This window comes from Lissotriton helveticus, chromosome 5_1 (genome assembly GCF_964261635.1).
Source record: "Lissotriton helveticus chromosome 5_1, aLisHel1.1, whole genome shotgun sequence".
NCBI lineage: Eukaryota > Metazoa > Chordata > Amphibia > Caudata > Salamandridae > Lissotriton > Lissotriton helveticus.
Genome location: NC_136065.1, coordinates 500814091 through 500830603, shown reverse-complemented (window position 1 = coordinate 500830603; position 16513 = coordinate 500814091). Strand labels below are relative to the sequence as shown.

The 16513-nt window shown below is 43.3% G+C and overlaps 1 protein-coding gene across 7 annotated transcripts in view; it reads left to right on the top strand.

The window, feature by feature from the left end:
- The window catches only part of LOC144754696 (putative oxidoreductase YteT), a 1220731-nt gene extending 1206870 nt beyond the window's left edge, over positions 1-13861 (top strand). For all 7 annotated transcript variants that reach the window (XM_078642823.1, XM_078642828.1, XM_078642827.1 and 4 more), the window contains one exon: positions 3094-13861. In XM_078642823.1, coding sequence (XP_078498949.1) covers positions 3094-3225 — 132 coding nt within the window. In that variant the 3' untranslated portion in view covers positions 3226-13861. The remainder of the gene's footprint in view (positions 1-3093) is intronic.
- Positions 13862-16513: the final 2652 nt, after the last annotated feature.

The window sequence follows — 16513 nt, the reverse complement described above, 5'->3', positions numbered from 1 at the left end:
AAGCTGTCCTGAGAAAGAAGCGTCAACCCCACATAACATCAGTTTTGAACTTATATGTATCTCCCTTCTGAAGATCCTGCTCCAATAATCCTCAATGCCCTTCTTTCAATGTATCTAACTTCACACGATCATAGAACATATGTCCTCTATCAGCGGGCGCCTCCCAACACTAGGACATTTATCGTCAGCCCTTCTGCCCCAACTGAACAATTTGGCCGTTGTATAATCTAAATTAAAAATTGTTTTATAATGTTGAGTATTCAGGCTTGCAGTCGGCAATACATTCATCCCGACCTCTATTGAGGTCCGAATATCTCTACCATGAGTCTCCAGTTTTTCCCGCTCATTTAACATCATGATAGTTCAGGTCATCCACCACCATGTTGTTCAGTATTGCATAAATCTGCCCAATCTCAGGGGTGTAGCTTCACAGGAGTGTTTTGGGTGTTACAACCGCCCCACTAATAAATGTATTTTTCCAAAATAGTTGGGTACAGGTGCTTTCAGTCGGGTATAGTGAGGTGCCTGTCGGATTTCCACAGTACCTTTTACTTACACACAGACAAACATGCACACACACTTTTACCTCTCTGTTTTGAAAGTCTTCAACAATGTTGGTTATTTAACAAAATGATGTATTTTCTCTCACTTAGTACCCCTACTAATCTGTCTTTGTCTCCCGTTTCAATGCCCTTTAGTCTTTCTCATGCCCCCTGCTTGCCCTATAATTTATTTTAACATTATATGTCAGTTTCATTGTTGGAAAATCTAAAACGGACCCCCCACCCCAATCTTACTGGCCAAGCTATGCCCCTGCCCAATCTTAGTACCTTGGCACATGATTAAATACAAGAGGGGAATTTTGGCGGAGTCAAAAATGATCATCCGTCAGTTTTTTGAAGCTGTCTCTGATCTGTGCAAATTTACAAAAAGACCCTTTATCCTATCCAAGCTCCTGCTACAGCTCGGTAAAAGAGCACAATTGCTCCTGATAAAACAGATCACCCAGCCTGGTAAACCCTGCCTTTTCCCACTGCCTACATATCCCATTGTGAAACACCACTGGAAAAAGGGGGAGAGCCATAGTGGGGTATAGCGGTTATACTTGGTAATGTCTATTTTGGAATCTGCCTCCACATCTTGACTGCTGCTCCCACTACTTTAAAAGTAAGTTTTTTGTAATCACTGGGTTCAATATGTCTGAAAAAGCCTTCCCCTAGCTTCGCCACCCCAAACTAATTCATAGATACTTGGGGGTCTCTTCTCAGCGATCCAGGTGCCCTAAAATATGACCCTTAGATGAGCATAGAACTTCCATATGCTGTAGAAGTGCAGTCCAGTAATATAGCCTACAATTGGGTACTGTCCACCTCCCCGAGCTCTTGGGAGAACCCTATATTTTAAGGCCAGTTGAGCCCTTGAATATTTCCATATAAAATTGCTGCACATAGCTTTGGGCTTTTTGAACCACTGCACTTCGAAATCCAGCTACATGGTTCTGAATAGGTGTAAAACTTTTGGCAAGAAAATTATTTTCAGAAAAATACATCTGCAGGCTAAAATAAGATGCAATCCACTAATACGCCTCTGATCTTTCTGGCCTTTCCTAAAATCGGCTCTAATGTTCAGTTCATAAAGAGAACCCACCTCTGCCGCAATCACAGGAGAGCTACTGCAAAGTAGCAGGAGAGCTACCAGTAGTTCCTGGGCTGCTCATTGTCTAAGAGTGATTTAAGGGGTCTGTTAAGATCTACTATAGCTGTGTGCCGGGTCTTCTGCTATGATGTCCACTGTAGAAATCTCACTGATGGCAAATCCTTGGACGTGCAGGAGTCATGAGCCCTTTGTGTGGGGCAGATCAATTTTAGCCATCCGGACGAGAATAATCTAGGATGGACTTGAATAAAGGTGCTCCTGGGACAAGTGGATTATTTGAATGCCAGGTTGAAATGGTGCACCTTCAGTCATTTCATGAATTTCAGATCGTTTTTTTCAAGTCTAAGGTTGTTGGATATCAAATTCCAGAGGGAGCAGCATTGTGAGTTAGGCCTAGGCGCAAGATTTCAGGTTTTTTGGGGGCATTGAAAGTGTAAACATTATTAAAAAGTAAATATTGTTGTGGTCTAGAGGTGTCTTGCATGTGTTTAAAAAAAAAAAGGAAAATGTCGCCGTCCCTAAAATACCTTTAAAAAAAACAGGAAATTAAATGAGAGATTAGGATAGCAGCCCTGGCACCTAAGTGGGCTACTTTTTAAGCAGATGTTTACAAGCAAAATGCTGTCGCTCACACTAAACACAGACCATATCTGAAGCCGGCTGATCTATTGCCCTACCCTGTATGGGTGGAAGTAAAATGTGAATGCCACTTGAACCGACCAATGAATGAAAAGGGTTCACCAAAAGACCTGCGTGTACATATATGTGGTTGTCATTTTTATTATGTTTTTTGATAAACGTGAGGCTGGGAGATAGCTAAATCTGACTCCAGGCCAGATCTCAAAACTTATCAGGATTTAAAGACTACTAATTGAAGCTGCAGGCAATTGATATTTGCTCCCTCCTCCACCTATCTATCCCGCTGCAAAGTAGGCTTCAAGGCTATGGTGGTTATTACAAATATTACTAATAAAATGTACTTACACATATATTGTTTGCCATGTTACGTGCAGTGTTTGCGGCGCTGTAGCTTTGCACAGCCACACCTGAGCATGTCATGGCCTTCTTGCTAGTTGTGAGGAATGCTGCCACTCTACTCCCTCCCCCTTAAAACTACTCCATTGGTGCTGGTTTGCACATCCACACCTGAGCCACGTCATGGCCCCTTGCTAGTTGTGAGGTATGCCGCCACTCTTCCCCCTCCCTTTCAAGCTATTCCATTGGTGCTGGTTTGCACATCCACACCTAACCCGCGTCATGGGCGCTTGCTAGTTGGGAGGTATGCCGCCACTCTTCCCCTGCTTTGCCGCCTCTCTTTCTCCCTTCCTTTTCAAGCTACTTCACTGGAGCTGATACAATACACCTGGATAGATTGTTTGTGTGATTGGTTCACTGTCCACTCATGAATTATTTTTATTATTTCTTTGTTTTCAACAGAAAAATGATCCATCCCTTATTAGAACAGGCCCAGAGGATACCTTGAGAAGCCACCTCCTCGTTTTCGAAGCGGAGAAGTCGAGGAAAGAAAACCGTGTTGTGTTTCTGGAGAACGGAAGAGAAAAACTATGAAATTACTCAACCAAGCATCTGAACTAGAGTTTAAATATTAATACTCTCACTAACACTAACTTCCTGCAATGAGTGTGTTCTATTTGGATGGCATTTCCGTATATAGAGTCACAACTACACCAAAATGTTCAACTGAAATTTTTATCAATATTTTCTCTTTTAGTAAGAACTGCCAAACAGCTTTTGCCTGCAGTCAATGATTAATGACTGCTGGCTCATGATCAAGCTTGCCATAAGCGGCAATAAGTCTTCTGCCCTAGTAGATCAAGTGTTCACTCTGTGGCCAGTGGACAGCAGCAAGGGAAATGTTTTCCATTATATAATTGTATTGGATCACAGAAAATACTCTCACGCTTAAGGTTTACTCATGAATCTCTTATTAATGTCATAGTTTTTGAGATCGCAGGGCGGCTAAAGTATAAACTTAAATCTCTGGGTGGTGGACCTTCAAGTTTAAAGTTAATTATGCTATTCCCATATACATGTCAAATGCCATCATTTGATCAGTTACATGCTACACAGTTCACTTTTTAGATTTGCTTAATTCATCATATACAGATTTGCAAACAACAACCATTATTAATTTTACTTACTTGCTGTGAGGTGTGCTCCCCCTGCCCCGGTCCATCGCGGCTGCATTGCCGATTGTGTGGAGGGCAGGGCGCCATCTTTCGTCAGCCCCTGAGCCCGGCAGGACCGTAGGCTGCGGTCTAGCTGGAGGCGGGGCTAGGCTACATATTGGCTGAGTGTGAGAGGAGCGTGGCGGTAACAGTAGTTGGTGGCAGCTCCTGCAATACCGCTGAGCGCTGGGGGGCAGACTGCGAGGCACGCTAGTAATGATTTAAGATTGCTGTGTTCTCTTCTGCTTACTCACTCTCACTCCACCGCTATCTGCCTGTTTTGGAATCGTATTATTTGCGCTTTTAAAAGCGACTGCTGGACTTTTAAAAAATCGCTGCTCCTCACTAATCTTTTATTCTTTTACTTACTTGCTGTGAGGCGTGCTCCCCCTGCCCCGGTCCATCGCGGCTGAATTGCCATTTGTGTGGAGGGCAGGGCGCCATCTTTGGTCAGTCCCTGAGCCCGGCATTACCGTAGGCTGCGGTCTAGCTGGAGGCGGGGCTAGGCTACATATTGGCTGAGTCTGTGAGGAGCGTGGCGGTAACAGTAGGTGGTGGCAGCTCCTGCAATACCGCTGAGCGCTGGGGGGCAGACTGCGAGGCACGCTAGTAATGATTTAAGATTGCTGTGTTCTCTTCTGCTTACTCACTCTCACTCCACCGCTATCTGCCTGTTTTGGAATCGTATTATTTGCGCTTTTAAAAGCGACTGCTGGACTTTTTAAAAATCGCTGCTCCTCACTAATCTTTTATTCTTTTACTTACTTGCTGTGAGGTGTGCTCCCCGTGCCCGGTCCATCGCGGCTGCATTGCCGATTGTGTGGAGTGTAGGGCGCCATCTTTGGTCAGTCCCTGAGCCCGGCAGGACCGTAGGCTGCGGTCTAGCTGGAGGCGGGGCTAGGCTACATATTGTACATGTCATCTCGAAGGCGCGCAGCGGGCGCGCCGTAGGTGCGCCGAAGGTGCGCTAAAGGCAAGCCCGTTCGGGGCCAGGGGCAGGGAACTCTGCCCATTTAATTTCCTACACAGCCCGTTATTAATTCGCCTTCATAATCAATGGCCCCTTAGCCCCACCTCGCAAACCCGACTGGGCTCTCTGGGTATTTTTGTCCCAGGTCCGATTTTCAGGAATTCACATCTCCCCTATCAGCGGCCCTGCCCCCTTCTGCCCTGTTTGACCCTCGCGATTCTCTACCCCCCCAGCCAAAAGAGGAACTAGCTCTATTTTTACTGTCAGCTACCTAAACACTCGCTCGCTGGTTAAACACCAGTTAGAGATCTTCCACTTATTGGACTCAGAGTCGGAAACCTGGCTCAATGAGGAGTCAACCCCTGATATTTTGGCAGCGGTGTCCCCGGGCTATTACATCCTCCAGACCAATAGACCTTCTGGTAAGCCTGGTGGTGGGGTCGCAGCCATTGTGAGACACTCAATCAGGTTTTCATCCCTAGAAGCTGCCACTATACCATTAGTTAAATACCTCATTCTAAGACTTGAATCTTCCTTGTTCTCTCTTATCTGTGTTCTTGTCTATCCCCCCCCCCCCCAACACATGCCTGGCTTCCCGTCGCTGTTCGGCGATATGCTCTCCCAACTGGTGATCAACAACTCAAAAGTGTTCATCATCGGCGAGTTTTACTATTGCCTTCGGATGCTAGGGAGAGCACTTGCTCTTCTGCTTTTACGGATCTCTTAGTGGGCATGAATTGCATTCAACATATTCAGTCGGCAACGCACATCAAAGGCCACGTTTTAGACCAGGTCTGGACGGATGTACGGCATTACGACGCGTACTTTTACAACGCGTGCCGTTACAACGCGGTTTTTGCAATGCAAGTCGTTACCACGACTTGCGTTGGAGGGGGTGCGGACTTAGGAATTTTTTAATTTACTATTCCAACACCAGCCTACGTACAGTAGGGAAGGTGTTGGATAGTAAATAAAAAAATTCCTTGTCCTCAAGCGCCCTTGTAACGGCACGGCGGTGTAACAGCCGCGTCGTAAAGGCTGTTCACCGGTCTGGACGTCCAATTTAGATATCTCCCAACCCCTTATTTCTCCCTGTCCGTGGTCTGACCACTCTATTATTACGTTCTCCCTGACATTTTGCCCCCACACCGGCCAAATACCCACGGGGAACTTCTTGGCCAGGAACTGGAACAGGGCGGACCTCAAAGAATTTTGTTCCCTACTTAGCGCCTCCTCTCCCGCCGAACATGACTCCCTAAACACTCAGGCCACCAACATGAGGTACTGGCTTGAATCAGCCAGTAATATTGTGGCGCCTTTCAGACGCCTTAAATTAAAGCGCCCCCACGATGCCCAGAGATGGTTCTCGGATGAACTAAAAATTAAAAAACTTACACTCAGGCAGGCTGAACGTAGCTGGAGGCGCAATTATGCCCCAGAGAAAAAATTGTTATTTATGGCCCAGCTTAAAGATTATAAGCAATCTATTCTCCAGGCAAAAATTCTGTACTTCTCTAACAGGATTACTGACTCTGCCACTAAGGCAAAAGATATTTTTTCCATAGTGGAGGAGCTCTCACACCCCGATAGAGTGACTATTAAACCCCCCCCTCTCAAGCACTTTGCGACTCTCTCAACTCCTTTTTTTGGAAAAAATTGCGAAAATTAAAAATAGCATTCTTTCTCGCACCTCATTTTCCACATCCATATCTGCCACTTCATCTGCCACCAGAAACCCTCACACAGTGACCCAGATACCCCTGATATCTGAGGAGGAATTATTTGTCCTGTTAAAAAAGGTGGGTTCCAGCTCTCCCACAGACTGCTGCCCCCCCCCATGTTTTACGGGAGGCTTTTACTACCTGCCCCAAACCTCCCCTGGCACTTCTTAACAATTCTCTTTGGCTTGGCCTGGTCCCTGACTCCTTCAAAACAGCCGAAGTGGTACCCATCTTGAAAAAGCCCAATGCGGACCCCTCCCTAATGAGCAACTTTCGCCCTATCTCCCTGCTCCCCTACCTTAGTAAAGTGCTGGAGGCCCATGTCACTAACTTCCTGAGCTCGTTTATCGAACGCACCCAGTTCCTCGACCCGCAACAGGCTGGATTTAGGCCGGCCCACTCTACTGAGTCAGTTATCCTCTCAGTAATAGAGGAGCTGAGGAGAGGAGCGGACCTTGGGATCAGCCAGGCCTTGGTGCTCCTAGATCTGTCGGCTGCCTTCGACACGGTCGACCACGATATTTTGGTCGGCCGTGTCGGAGACGCCGGCATCCGGGGGCCGGCCCGTGAGTGAATCCGCTCCTTCCTAAGCAACCGTCATCAGGCTGTTCGCCTTTTCAACTACTCAGCGGACAAAGTCGAGCTGACATGTGGCGTCCCCCAGGGTTCCTCCCTTTCTCCCCTCCTCTTTAACCTATATTTGACTCCCCTCATCCGTTCTTTACGGGGCAGCAATGTCATTGCTTTTAACTACGCTGATGACATCCAGCTTGTCTTTGACATTGACTCCTCTGACCAATCAATTTATAATTTTCAGTCTACCTTGTGTCTTATTAGCAACTGGATGGAGGATAATCATCTAAAACTTAACCCTGACAAGACCGAGCTGGTCTTGGTCGGAGGTACCTTCAATCCCTGGAATTCCAATTTCTGTCCTTCGGGCTATGCCCCCCCCCCGTCCTGTTAGCTCAGCAAAAAGTTTAGGAGTCATTATTAGCAAGGACCTTTCCATGAAGCCCCAGATCAGTGCCGTGGTATCTTCCTGCTTCCTCCATCTTCGGAAGATCCGTAAGATCTCCCGATTTCTAACCACGGAGGCTCTGACTCTGGCTCTGTTGGCCCTTGTAGTCTCCAGGATTGATTATGCCAACGCACTCTATGTTGGCATTCCGGCGTACCAGCTAAATCGCTTACAGCTGGTACAGAATCAGGCCGCGAGACTAATCTTCCATCAGCCCAGACACCTCCATGTTCGCCCCCTGCTTAAAGCCCTCCATTGGCTTCCAGTGGCTAAACGCTGCGAATTCAAACTTGGCTGCACAATTTTAAAGCCCTGGCTGGCCTTGGCCCTGTATTTATTTCTTCTCTTCTTCACCGCTATGTCCCTTCTCGTAATCTTCGTTCTTCACACTTGGCCCTACTTACAATTCCCACCTTCAACCGCAAAAAACATCGCGGTCTTAGATTTTCTTTTCTCGCCCCTTCTTGTTGGAATGCACTACCCTTGGAGCTGAGACGCACCTCTTCTTACCCTCACTTTGATCTCTTCTGAAAACTTTATTGTTTTGTCAAGCCCATGGATAACCACTTTCTTTCTGAAATTTTCTACACTGCTGAATGTTTGTCTACCCTGTGCTCACAGCGCCATGAAACCGTTGGGTGTAAGTGCGCTATACAAGTATTTTTAACATAACATTTTAACATAACAAAAGGTTACAGCAAATGAAAATAAAATATGATTTTAATCGGCAAGAATGGACTTGAGCTACTCAGTCCCATAGCCATGAGTCCAGATTGCATCTAAATGAACCAAAAGTGATAATGTTATTTTGGAGGAACAAATCTGTTTTTAAATCTCAATAATTCCAATAATTAAATAGCTACATTACTTTAAATTAAAATTCTGCAGGTAATTTATTTAGCATCAAAACAGATATTTACAAATAAAAACCAATCACAAAAGCCCATCTTTTCAGAAATGTTTTTGTACTATTCTTGATCTTGAATATATATAGTTGCAAAGTTACTTAATCAAATCCAAGAAAGAGGCAGGCTATGTTCACACCTCTTTCTGATATGTACTAAATAAACTTCAGCCTCTTTTTCTCAAAAGTTAGTCAGAAAGGACATATTTATTGTATGATCAGGTCATGAAATCGGCAAGTCCAGAACAAGGTACAAACAAGTAAACCTGCCTGATCTGATGGGCTGCCTTACCACTGTGAGCTTTAGAGTATTATGAAGGTCACTTATAGGGTCAACCCTGAAGGGTGCCATAGAAAAGGGTCACAGTAGAACATGGAACTGGGAGATGACTCTGGGTAATTCCTGGTTAAAAAAAAAAAAGAAAACACAATAGTGATTCCATTCTTGGGGTCTAAAGCAGGACCATACTCACCTTTCTCCCACTCTGGCAGTTTCCGTGTGGGCCGTAGAGTAGGGAACTACTTTCAGAGTCAAGCCAGAACAGGGGACTGGGGCTATTTTACCCGCACTGGTGACAGAATCCCTATAATGTATATATGTATAGGTGCTGGTGGTCTGGGATACAATCCCCTAGATCCCAATATTAGAAAACAAGAACCTTGTTTTTCAAATCCAAAAAAGCAAAATGACCCTGCACACTTCAACAGTAATTATTGCAGTATCAATAACATTGTACAAGCTGTTCCATTGTTTCTCCAAACATTCTCCCAAGGATTCCAAAGTCAGGTTTCTTCATTAGAAAAGATTTCTTTATTCACAATAGATATTTTAAAACATAGATCTATTGTGAATAAAGAACCTTTCAAGAGTCTTCTCTTGTGAACAGGGAACTAGATAATTGACAAAATGGGAGCTTGATCTCGAATAGAAGAAACATTCTCAGCATGGGGAATGTCCTGGTTGCTATACTGGAAAAAACGACTTGTCAGATCTTCATAAGCGAGAACTGTTATCAAAGAAATCCGGTAGCAAAAAAAAAGAAAAAAAAGAAATCCGGTAGCATAAGAACCACCTACCCATGCAGTCATGCAAGCACTCCACACCATGGGGTATGGGGTCATCTGTTTACATGGTTTTATTGAGCGCTGCTCAACACTGCCGCCTTTCTCTCTCGACGACGTGCGAAGTGGGAGGAGGACATGGGGAGAGTCTTCCACGATGCTGAATGAGTTCTGTCGCTGGCCTTTCCTCTAACTGTCTCCAGGAACAGCAGATTCAAGAACACACAGTTTCATATCCAGCACCGGGCATATTTAACCCCCCACAGCTTTTTTTCTATTTTCCCGAGGCTGACCTCCAGTGCCCCCATGTAATGCTGAAGATGCGGATCTTCACCTTAAGCTGTGGTCCTGTGTCTGTCCACACCACGCTGCACGCAGTCATTGACCTCACAGACATATTTACCTGGGAGGCTTGCACCTTAGGCATATTTAAACGCAGAAAGAAGCACTCTGTGCACACTCGTTAAGCAGGGATGGCCCTTCTTGCCAAAAGAACACACCCTCACTGCAATGGAAGGCAAACCACGCACCTCTGTTGGCAGCCTGCCGGTACGCTATCCTTAAGTGGGGGCAGCTTAGGGGGCAGCCCTTCAGTTTGAAGAAAAACAGCATCTTTGCAAGCACCCAATATCTCCAGATTGGTAAACCCTTCATTCAACATATGTCCCCAGGCGGTCATCCCTCTTTAAAAGGACCCCAACATGAGCTGCCCAGCACCCCTGCATATTTACATCAGCCTTACGATGGGCCATCACCCGTATTTGCCATTAGAAATGTTGTCGCCCTCGCCTCGTTCCCGTTAATACAGGGACATATGAGACCAGCCATCTATACTCTATACTCGTGCAGCACTGCAATTACTACCTCCCTGACCTTCATGCATCACTGCTACCTCCAACTCCCCTTGCTCCCAGTTATAACTGTTCTATTCAGAGGTAGCAACTTGATATAATTATCATTGAGGGTCTTTAGAATATACTGCCTGTGTGTTGCTTGAATGTTCTGTGCTATTTGTAGAATGTTTATATCATATGATTGTTCACCTCGCAGCGGTGTCTGATCTCATGTCTGATCTCATGACGACTCCCTGTATGGGCCTGTTGCATCTTTGTAACCTGGCAAAAACTGCAGTAAAAACTGTATTAAAAAAAGGAAATCAGGAGGCATGTCTTTGTTTCCTTAGCGTTATTTGTCTATGCTCTCCTCTGGTTTGTATGCTGATTGGGAGAGTACGCAGAATCAGAAGACCCAAATGCACTGTAATTCTCATTATGGACCAGACAGTTCTGGTAAAGACCTCCGAAGAAGATGAGAAAATCAGCATGTCAGACTCGTGGTGTACAAGCAAATACTAATGAGAGTAGGGAGATGGATGCTTCACCGCAACCCAGCCTATATGAGTCTGAGTGCCTGGATCCTGAATTCTTGGAGTTTTGTCATTTAGACATACTTAAAAACTGCCAAAGGATATTGCAGGCAGTGAGAGTAGCATTGATCAAACAAACTTAGTCCAAAAAAAAAAATTGGATTATTTTGGTTTTCCTATAAAGCACGATTGCATCAGTTGTTTCATTGCCACATTAAATTTTTCATATTACTTGTAACTAGCAGAATTTCGATGATTGAAACTTTCTTCGCATAAAGTGCACTTAATGATTTCCAGAGCCAATAGACAACGTAATAAACTGTCTCTATTCTGTTTTCTAGAAGACTCATCAGAGATTTTATGATGGGGCTTCTTTGTTCATTTTCAGACTGATTAACTAGAGGTGGACGAGCTGCTGAAAGGTTGAGCCAAACTCGAGCCAGATGTCTTGCACTAGCTCAGCTCGAGGTCATCTTGGAACCTTGAACCCACACATTAAGTTCACCTTATTCTATTGGCAATGTGGCCCAGTTGCTTCAGCTGCCAATCATCTAAATTGGGGAATCAGATTTAAATCTTGGCCAAGGCTCAGCATTCTGTGAATCCTACCAATCTCTGAGTGCCTAAAATATAAATGTGTAACATGGTCTGTGCCTGTTGTGAAATGATCCGATGCCCTTTGGCAAGGTTCACTCTATAAAAAACTGGCCAAACAAATGTGGATTTTGTCCGTTACCCACAGCTCTAATTTTACCCTCCAAGAATTAAAGACAAAGCATTAACCTTTGATGTCAGAAAGAAATACCCATCTAGTGGTTGAATTGTACAGTGAGAATCTGGAAAATCTGGGATCAAACCGACTTTTCTTCTTGACCAGATTGTGTGGTCTCTGGGCCTGATTCACAAAGGTAAACTTATATTTGTGTATAAATGTACTATTTTTTTTATCCACAAACTACATACGTTTACACATAAAAAGATAGGAAAAAAGATAGGACAGGCCTGTTCGATATTTATATGTTCAGTTATCCACCTTGACTGCAGATAGCACAGTGATAAACTTGCTATTAACTAGTAGCTTGTTTAATTCCTTACTTAAGTATTTGTAGTTTGTTGTACAACTACACTTATCCTGTTAAATTGGGCGCATTGGTATGTTGTAGCTGTAATCTTCCTCCCGTGGCTGGAGCCCACTTATTACGGTGAACTTATGACAGTTCCCTACTCAATGTATCACGAGATGTATGTACATTTTGACACCTGTCTTGCACTATGTTTGTTTGCAATAAAAAATGTTTTTAAAAAACTAGTAGTTTGTGAATACAAAAAAAACAGTAAATTTACTCAACCGTTGTAAATCAGTTCCTCTCACATTTAATTAATATTTATCAATGCAGAAATATAATCTGATGTACTAAAGTAGAACTGTTTCGTGTATTAGGAAGAAATACTTTTTTTTATTTTGGACACCTTGTCATATTCTAACACCATGTTTGTTGCATGATTTACATGCCGAATATCTTCAAGGTTCAGCTAGTGCCCTGGGTCTTACAGTCTGAACCGACCCTTGGCTCGGCTCGCCATGTTAATTTGTTGACTCGCCTACATTTATGTATAACCTGACTCCATCATCAGGGTTGAATACATTTCTCATTAAGGTGACGGTCTAACCTATCCACAAAGCCCTCATAAAGTGTGTCTCCTGAATACAATACTCTATTAGTAATTATCTGTGCTAAGCAAAGTAGCAAGCTACAGCCTTTTCAGCAAAGCAACCCAAAACCAAGATTTCTAAATTCAAGCTTGTCCTATATGGCTTCATTACTAATGTTCAGAAAGACTGCTATGTGTGAAGGATGCAAAGGACTGATGGTGTTGCTACATTGATTAGAAAAATTGGATTTTGAAATCAGGTGCAGCTATTCATTGCTTATTGTAAAAGAAAAAAGCGGTTTGGAACTTTCCCAACAAGGAATCTCAGAATGGATTTTCTCATGCACTGCATTTTTCCATGCAGGGTAAACCATAGAGTACATGTAAGAGTGACGCTACAAGAGGAATGCTGGTAACTATTGCACTTTATGAGAGGGTTCTGCTGCAGGGCCTTTTTTTGTACTGCTACATAGTGCACACAACACCATCAGAGGCACCTTTGCTGGAGAACAATGTTACTTGCCCATAACTGTATGTACTCTCATAGATATACTCATGGAGGAACATGCAAGTCACCTGCCTGTCGTCTGAAGAATGGTTACCATGTGCACACTTGTACTAAAGAAACTAAAGATGGTACGTGATGAGATGGAGCTCACGCTTATTCGCTGCTTTGGCGGAGGCAGAAGACCAAAATAATAAGGTGGATAGGTTAGACTGTTAAAGTGTTTAACGGAGTACAGCCTTCGTACTGCTCTGAGGATTGCCAGCCTGACTATATAGAACAATGAAGGGAAGCAAATCTGCAAAAGATGCCAACACTAGAGAACTGCGGTTAGAGTTGTTACTTGTTTGTACTGTTTTTATGTCTATTATGACATATATTTTAAATGACACTTGAAACAGCAGCAATGTGAAAAATATAACGAGGTTAGGTGTATGCAATTTTTAAATCAATTTAAATTTGTTGAATTTTCATAATTGCACCAATTGCACCAGAATCAGTTTTCCTTTAACCCTGTTTCAGTTTGGATGTAGTCATTTTTTCCCCACAGATATGTGCACCTGTTTTGTTTCCATATTTAATGTTTTTTACTAAAATGTTGACATTTTAATAGTGAATTTGCTATTTTTCTAATATTTGATGTACTGTTCACTGTGATTTATTGTGCAGTGTCTGCTAGTTGCTGTTCTTTGTGACTGAATCGCTGATGAATTAGATGTTAACTCTCTGGATTCCCCGAGTTCATTGTCTGAGTTGTTTATGATGGTGTTTTCTTTGTTGACTTCCAACCACAATTAAACTTAATATGAAGCAGTATTTAATGTTCTTTAAGATTTGTAGTTGCCACTTAGTAGGAGGAGATGTTCAACAAGTCGTATGCTGACTCAACTGGACACTACTGAATAATGCCACTACTACGATGGAAGCGTGCTATAAAGCAATCATAAAAAAAAGTTCAAAACAAAAAACACTGGGTTGAAAACTGCCTTGGCCAGAGGAAGGTTGAAAGAGAAGTAATGCCCTGTTTTGCCTTGTGCCTTATTTTATAGCATTTCCATAACCCCATAGTTATAAAGATGTGCCTATTTTGCAGATAATAGCCATGTGCACAAATGGTATGCCAGCTCCTTACTACTGCCTTCCTGTGCCAGTACCTTCTTATTTCCCCGTCTTATGTAGTGATATATTTCTGTTGGATAAATAGCGATACATCAGGATGCAAGGCATTAATAGTTGTATGATTGTGTATGCGGACAATTCTTGAACGGACTAGAAAGAGTTCTCCAGTAGAGTAGGCCGACAGCGAAGCCAAGCTTGCAGAGTAGGATATGGTACATGTCTGAAAAACTGATAAGTGATAAACTAGTATCAGCACAGCAGATGTAGATTATGTGTACAATAAATATGGTAGGCACTGGTCCACGCAGTCAGGAGCTAACAGGCTCTACACTCTCTTAGCGACAAAGTCACCTCAATAAAGCAAAAGATTCCTATGCTTAGAATGTAGCAGCCTGCCGAGTATTATATTGTGACTATGTATGATATGTACTATATGATTAACCAAAATGGATGTACTGTGCAAAACTTTGAAAAATTGCAATAAAAAAAGCTTATAAAAAAAGGAGGGCAATTCTTAGCCTGTCTGCTCTATTCAGAGTCAAGCCCAACCTGCGGGCTCTGTCGTTGGTCAACTTACTCCAATGGCCCAACAGAGTAGGGGCTGTCAATATAGGGACATTAGACCTCCTGCTCTATTTAGAGTAGCAGTCTGGTGTTTTTGGTTTTTGCTTGTTATTACCTGGAAAACCGGGCAGGCAAGGATAGAAGAAAAAATAATCAGCCTCACACCCTGGGAGAAAATTACCAGGGTGTGAAGTTCATTAGCTTCTTGTTTTTCAAAATCTAAACCCAGCTCTGGGAGTTTAATTGTTCGGTGAAGGGTTGAGAATTAGGGCAGGAAGAAGTGGCACTCGAGCAGGTACGCAATGTAGTTAGAGATGTGATGAATAAATACGGTGCCACAAGGTCAGGGAAAAAAAAACCCTAGCAAAACAACCCGTACGAATATGTGGGTCAGGACCCACACTGTGAAAATAGAACCAAGTCCTGTGCACAAGTTTTCAAAAGGTTTTAGTGTAAAAAACATTCTTCAAAGTACTTTAGGTTCAGAAATCATGAAGGTCGACATCAGGAATATATTTAAGAAGTTTCTTTTATATTAAATCATGTGGGTCAATACAGAAAGAAAGCCAGCCGACGTGTTTCGTCAATAAGGAATTATCCTGTGACTCTTCAGGGCTGTGGGAGTGAACCACACGGCTGCGTGGAAATCGCTAAACCGGTAATATTTCTGACCCGGTCGATAATGGGCTAAATATTAAATAACGTTGAACGTGGAAATGCCATGAGAGTGGTCAGGGAAGGACAGATCCGTTGCTTACCCCAAGTGCTCTGTAATGATAGAAAAGTAGGGGGACGTGTGAGTCCGTCCTACGGGTGGACTGTAGATGCGGGTCCGTAGTGAGATCGCTCCGTCTCGTGTTCCATTATTCAGAATACGAGACGGAGCGATCTCACTACGGACATCATCCAGTGAAAGTTGTTTGGTTCGTTATTTAAATATGTATTATATATATAGCAATCTGCATTGAAGAGTGAGTGGATATATACATATCTGGATGGAGGATTTAGTAGCAGTGTGATTGACTGTTTACTTGACTAATTTATAGTGTCTCACTAAATATATTGCATAGTGACTAAACTGTGTGAATATCTGTATCACTTTGTCAGTTGTGTAAACCAGCCGCGGGCCGTGGAGGGAGTTCTGGTGGGGCAGGGAGGCGGGGAGGGGGAGGGGCAGTGTGGAGAGGGCTAAACACCGGCATATGGATAATTACAGGTAAGTAAACAATTTAATTATTTTATTTTTATTTATTTTTTTCTCCCGTATATCTTTTTCTATTTTTTCAAGTCTTATTTCCATTTTGTTATAATCAGTGTCGTAATCGGCCATGTTTTCATAAAGCCCCTTCAATTTACTTGTCAATTCTTCGATTTCATTGGAATATTTCTCAACTTCCTTTGAAGCGTATTTAACCAGTAATTTAAGCATGAACATGGAACATCCATGGCTGTTTTCAGCCCATTCTTCTACCAACTGGGGATCAGGCTCATTGGATGTGGGGGTAATGTAAATACGAAGGCCCCTTGGGATTCTATTCGCTTCTAAATATTTTTGTAGGGCTCGTGCTTCCCACCACTTATTCTGCTTGTTTTTCATCGCCTTCTAAAGTTGATTCCAGAGTGCTTGTTTGTTTGTCGTATTGCTTCCAGCCGCCCCCGAGTGTAATCGCTGTTCACGGGTGCATTTCTACTGTCACATAAGAACATGGTATCCGCCATCTCTGCTCTTTTCTTATTCCTAGTTGAAGCCATAGATATATCAATTGCTTCAATTCCACTTGAG